Source organism: Triticum aestivum, chromosome 5D (genome assembly GCF_018294505.1).
Source record: "Triticum aestivum cultivar Chinese Spring chromosome 5D, IWGSC CS RefSeq v2.1, whole genome shotgun sequence".
Taxonomy (NCBI): Eukaryota; Viridiplantae; Streptophyta; class Magnoliopsida; order Poales; family Poaceae; genus Triticum; species Triticum aestivum.
Genome location: NC_057808.1, coordinates 464,342,849 through 464,348,946, shown reverse-complemented (window position 1 = coordinate 464,348,946; position 6,098 = coordinate 464,342,849). Strand labels below are relative to the sequence as shown.

The 6,098-nt window shown below is 54.1% G+C and overlaps 1 protein-coding gene across 5 annotated transcripts; it reads left to right on the top strand.

Moving 5' to 3' along the window:
- The first annotated feature begins 598 nt into the window (after positions 1–598).
- On the top strand, positions 599–3,975 carry LOC123122798 (heat stress transcription factor A-2a). 5 transcript variants are annotated; one of them, XM_044543139.1, is made up of 4 exons: positions 599–1,790; positions 1,885–1,959; positions 2,260–2,652; positions 2,825–3,975. In XM_044543139.1, exons 3-4 carry the CDS (start codon positions 2,281–2,283, stop codon positions 3,584–3,586), a joined length of 1,134 nt encoding a protein of 377 aa, XP_044399074.1. In that variant the 5' UTR covers positions 599–1,790; positions 1,885–1,959; positions 2,260–2,280; the 3' UTR covers positions 3,587–3,975. The 5 variants fall into 5 exon arrangements, with proteins under 5 accessions (XP_044399074.1, XP_044399076.1, XP_044399072.1 ...); XM_044543141.1 differs by lacking the exon at positions 1,885–1,959 and having other exon boundaries at positions 599–1,012; XM_044543137.1 differs by having other exon boundaries at positions 1,885–2,652.
- Positions 3,976–6,098: the final 2,123 nt, after the last annotated feature.

The window sequence follows — 6,098 nt, the reverse complement described above, 5'->3', positions numbered from 1 at the left end:
GCATGGGAAGGCAGAAGACTGACATTGTAACACTTGTTCAATCTGTTGGAGAGAATGAGGGCAAGTTTGAGTGAGGGGAGTCAAAAACTCAGATTTACTAAAGTTTTGGGTTTAGGGGATCTGCTAGTTTGCTGCCCTAAATATTACTTTTACTCCAAGTTTGAGCTTTAGGGGATCTGTTAGAGATACCCTTAGTGTATCAATTGTGCATTTAACTCATAAGGTGTTTTTTTAGGATTTTTCTAAAATCTGACGTCAAATTTTTAAGAATTATATTATCACGTCATGACAATTGTCATGCCGCTTTACTACAATTTGCCATAATAAAAAGTTTGATTTTAATCTGACGTCAGATTTTAACATTGTCGTTTTTTTCAAGTCACGAGCCGGTTTCTCGTGAAGTCATGGGCCTTCGTTTGGGCCTTCTCGATAAAGAAAAGTCGAGAGAAATGCTCGGTTTCCTTTTCCACTCCGGCGAAAATATCTCCGCTGCAAGCGATTTGCACCACACAGGTGTCCAATGGCCAGCGCGCGGCGCCCACCGCACCGTTTAAGCGGCTGTCCGTCCCTCTATCTATATATGGCGACGAGAGGAGAAATGTGGGGGGACGAGGTCGAGCTTCTGGGTGTGAGGTAGCCGTGTGTTCATTTTCCCCACCGTCCGCAACCACGAGTGTGAGCGGAGGGTTGAAGGCCGGTTGCCGTGGTGTGCCGATGGTGAGCATTGCGCACCGGGGCGCACGCTGGCAGCCCACACGGTGGCGCCGCACGTCCAGACGCGGCCAGGGTGTGGCCAGTAGGTCGCCTCGGCCCGCACCGGCGCCGGTGGCCGGAGCGCCGAGGTGGAGACGGCAGCCGCGCCGCGCGCACGACGAGCCCGAGAGCAAGCGTAACGCTGCCCGGCGCGCGCGCGCGCTAGAAGGCCTAGCGAGCCCGCCCAGTTCGTGGCCTCTCTGCCGCGGTCTTGCGGCAAGCGCGCCAGACCTCGCTCGCTCGTTCGTGGCGTCCGCAGGTAAACGGAAAAGGCCGTACAGGCCGGATCCTCTCCTCCTACAACGGGCTGAATCACAATGGCACTGCTCTCTCGTACTAGGAAGTTCTGGGCCGATTGTGATGGCTCGGAGCTGGCCCAGAGCCCCCTTCCAGGCGACCTCGATAGAAAAATCCCCATGCCTCGTCCTCTCCCGTGCAACCGCAACAGACAAGGCACGCCGCGTAAGCTTTCCCCGCTGCAAAAGCTCACCGTGCCGCATAAACAACTGACCTCGCAGGCGAAAAAGAAAGCGCGTGCGTACGCCCTCCTCACCCGGGGCGTCGACAGCGAGGCCGCCGACCTCCCCGGGGGGAAATATCCCGGTCGACCACGGCCACTGTAGACGCATCGCATCACGAGGGCTCGCCACGCGGCCAGCCAACTTGGCGCGCTTTCCGCGCGGAGGCGGCGGTCAATGGCCGCCCGGTCCCGCCCGGCTGGCGCAAAGCGACGCCGGCAACCTGCAATAAGATAAGCGGCTACTTGTTCGACCCTTCCAGAACCATCGCCCCCCTCCGGGCCTTCCAGAACGCTCCCCCGCCACGTCACAGGATAAGCCCCTCGGATGGTTCCAATCCTTCCAGAACCGTCTCGATCTTTCGGAATTGGAAGCCCGGGTGGGGTTGGTACGGGCTGTATAAATGGGCGGTGACCGTGCGCCTCTTCTGACGAGCTCGCTCAAGCGCCTCAAGTACGAAGCCTAGAGGGATAGTACTGTACTTTCCTCTCCCTTCTTCTCCGTCTGCGGTCTGGTCTGGTCTGCTCTGCTTCTTCTCTCTCCGTCCTTGTTGCTTCTCTCTTCTTGTACTCTCCGATTTTACATTTGGCCTCCTCCAACCCTCCTCTTGCAGCTGCTTCTGGGCGTCAATGGGGAGCTCTGCCATTTTAGGAGAAGCGGAGATCCCCTGAATTGGTCAATCAGCATTGTTAGTTCAGACGATTGCTCAAACTTTGACTACTACAGATTCTTTTCCCCTTTATTTTGCAACGACCTTTGGGTAGCCCGTAATTGATTGCTAGTCTTGTGGTTCTGAATTTTGTTTTTGGTATTCTGATTCAGAAACTTTCGGGTTTGCTTCTTTGGAGTCTGGGGGGCGACATTTTTTTTCTAGCAAAGATCGCCTTCGGTTAATTTTGGCCGGTTCTTGATTCTTTCTGGACCTCGTTTTCCTTGGTCCGATCGATTACCGGTGCTCAGTAATCCCCTCTGTCCAATTTTTCTCTAGAGTTTGTTTGGTCGTTTGATCATGGATCCCTTTCACGGCATTGTGAAAGAGGAGGAATTCGACTTCGCCGGAGCTGCAGCGGATGGCTACTCGCCGTCTTCCTGGGGCTCATCCCCGTCTTCCTGGGGCTCTTCCCAATCTTCCTGGGCCGGCGGCGGCGCCTTGGCAGAGCTGCCGCGGCCGATGGACGGCCTCGGCGAGGCGGGCCCCACGCCCTTCCTGAACAAGACGTACGAGGTGGTGGACGACCACAGCACGGACACCATCGTGTCGTGGGGCGTCGCCGGGAACAGCTTCGTGGTGTGGGACGCCCACGCCTTCTCCATGGTGCTCCTCCCCCGCTACTTCAAGCACTGCAACTTCTCCAGCTTCGTCCGCCAGCTCAACACCTATGTAAGTTTCTGCCGATCAGTGCACGCATTGTTCTTGCCGTACCAGTGTCCATCCATCCATCTATCCATGGCGATTGATTGGCAAAATGTGATGCAATGTAGCTCGAACGGAACCTAATTGGTATTGTTCCAGAAAAACTCAACCCGATTGGGTTGTTTGTGTTGCATCGCAGGGGTTCAGGAAGGTTGATCCGGACAGGTGGGAGTTCGCGGCGGAGGGGTTCCTGCGGGGCCAGAAGGAGCTGCTGAAGACGATCAGGCGCCGGCGGCCTCAGTCGTCGCCGTCTGGCACGCCGGCGCTGCTGCAGCAGCAGCAGCAGGGCCAGCAGGGGGCGTGCCTGGAGGTGGGGCATTTCGGGCCCGAGGGCGAGGTGCAGCGGCTGCAGCGCGACAAGGGCACCCTGATCGCGGAGGTGGTGAAGCTGCGGCAGGAGCAGCAGGCGACGCGAGCGCAGATGCAGGAGATGGAGGCGCGCCTCGCCGCCACGGAGCAGAAGCAGCAGCAGATGACGGTGTTCCTGGCGCGCGCCATGAAGAGCCCCAGCTTCCTCCAGATGCTGGTGCAGCGGCAGGACCAGAGCCGGCGGAAGGAGCTCGCGGAGGCGCTCCTCTCCAAGAAGCGCGGCCGCCCCATCGAGTACCTCCTCCCCCGCAACGGCGAGACCAGCAGCGCCGCAAGCTACAGCGCCGCGGCGCGAGGCTACGGCCCTGGTCTCGCCGACGGCAGTGACGGCAGGCGCGCGGACGGCGAGGACACGGAGAGCTTCTGGAAGGAGCTGCTGAGCCTGGGCCTGGAGGAGAGGCATCGGGAGGCTGGCGGGGGCGGCGGGGAGGCGAGCGGCGCCGAGGTGGACGACGACGTGGACGATGAGGTGGACGAGCTGGTGCAGAGCCTCTACCACCTCAGCCCGAACCGGCCCCACAGCCACCAGTGAAGGAAGAACAGAAGACAGAAGGTTCTAGAGCGAGAAATATCTGCTGCCGCTTGGAGAACAACGTAGGGCCGCAGCCTGACAAGTGACAACCCCAGCAGTGAGCGAAAGAAGATAAGAAGGTTCTAGAACAAGAAGTTTCCGCTGGAGAACGTCGAACGTCGTGGGGTAGACCGTAGGCGTAGTGGTGGTGGTGGTAGCGGTAGTGCTGCCTCCATGCCCCCATGGGCGTTGGGGGCTGGTCTGCTTTGTTCATTTTCTATTGCTAGTTGTAGTACCTGACATGTTGTCGGGGCCCCGCGGCCTGCATGCGCAAGTTGCCCGAAACAGAAAGGGGCCAGCGCCTTTTGCCTGGCGTGGTGGAATAATGCTCCGAGGCTTTACCGGATTAAGTACTCCAAGTTGGACGTAGATCGATCCATCCATCCTGGTTCGTTCCCGACCGACGAGGCCATGGAAGGGGCAAAGGCAAAGCGAGTGCTAGTAGATACTCCCTCCGTTTTAAAATAGATGATTCAACTTTATACTACTAACTTTACAAAGTTAGTATAAAGTTGGGTCATCTATTTTGGAATGGAGAGAGTAGATTGCAGCAGAAGTTACACGAAGCTAGTGGAGCTCGCTCGGCGTTTTCATGGTCGTACGGGAAGAAAGTCTGGAATGAAAAGGAAAGGCTGGCTTGTCATCGTCAGCGGGTTTGATTTTCCCCATGCGCGCACCACACCGGCGGTTCTCGTTCAGACTGCGCCGCTGCCCCGTTCATCCTCCCTTTCACCCACCCCTCTCCCGCTCGATTCTACTGGGTCCGCGTTGCTGTCGGGACTCCGGAGGTGTCACGCTGCGTCTACTTTGTTTGGATGGATGCAGTGGCGGGTAGGTTGGATTTGGCGAGCTTTCACCCACCCCTCTCTCTCCGGGGGCCGCGTTAACGTCTAGGCCACTGTTTCGTTGTACCATTGCTGATACCACGGCAACAGACTAGTACGTCGGAAAGACCCAAGTGCTCTGGAACAGCGACATGAGCCACCGTGCCCTGAACCTCCTCACGCTTACCGTATGGTCTTCTGTGGGGCAGCGCAGTGTATAACCAGTGAGGAGTGATTGTCATGGCGAGGTGATCATGCTCGGTGTCAAGGTCAACACCGTTCCTAGCTCCCACGCTGACGGTGTGGCGTCGTTTCATGCCTGGACTGGACGAGAGGGTAGGATTCCTCTTCGCCAGTTGAGGGGGAAGACGTAACATACTCAGACAAGAGCGTGATCCACCTCATGGCACTAACTTGTAAGGGCTTGTACAGCGCTACACGGTGGACGGGTGCCTCAAGTGCCACCTAGGTTCGGATGGTCCCAGATTGACGCAACGTGCTGCTGGTAGACTAAAGCTACATCCTGCAGAAGAGCCAGCCTCCTCGTCCAAAAAACAGAAAAGAGATGCAAAAAGCGGTAGGGAGAGAGATCTGCTGCTTCTCCTCTTCTAGTCTTGGAAATAAAGGAGTAAAAAGTTGGAAGAGAGAGATGAAAATGGAACCCACCAAAGATGATAGCTTGGGACCAGTAGATTGGGCAGATACCGGATGAAGTTACCGCCTCACCGTCTCTGGAGGGCATGGGGCAGCACCAACCGATGCCTCCGTTGGCCATGCCCTAAGCGGACCTGATTCTGCACATCAAGCCGCACTTTTTTTTTTCTGTATTTGGTACACAATAATATATGTTACTCTTTTTTTTGAATTTTAAGGCATTTTTTAGAAGTATGGTATAGTACTTTCTCCTGTTGCCCGCTAAGTAACTCTCACAAATAAGACTGACTCAACTAACCATGTTGTAAGTTGCAACGTCTAGGGCGTTTAATAAATATAAATATGCAATTTGCACCATTTAAAATACATGCCTATTTTACATAATAGAGTTTTGAAACAAATAATAGTTTAAAAAAATGAGAAATGTTATGTATGTGAAACAAAGTATTCTAACATGAAAAGCTGCGGTCCGGTTCGAAAATACAGATTATTTGTTTTTCATAAAAACAAGAACGATAGAATGCACTTAAATATCGATCTGATGTTCGATGTATGGCAGCCCTGGAATGTATAGCAGCCCTGCAGCCAACGAAAGGTTCACTTGACGATCTTTCCGCACGAACGTCTTCGTTCGATATAAAGCCCCTCACAGCGTGAATCCCATGTCGGACAGGTCTTTTGCTAGGCCTACTGACCTAACACAATCCCGTTTTGCACAGAAAAAATTAAAAGGTAAAAAAAATTGTCCAAAACTATTTAATGTACAAAACAGAAAATCACAATGACACGTACAGTAACTATTGTCATGACTATTCTGCTCCATTTGGAAATACGCAAAAGTATGTCCCTTATTTAAGATCTCTTAAGATCAGCTATTTTCTACTCCCTCTGTAAACTAATATAAGAGCGTTTAGATCACTATTTTAGTATTCTAAACGCTTTTATATTAGTTTACGGAGGGAGTAATGTGATAAAGGTGGACGCTGTACTTGTCT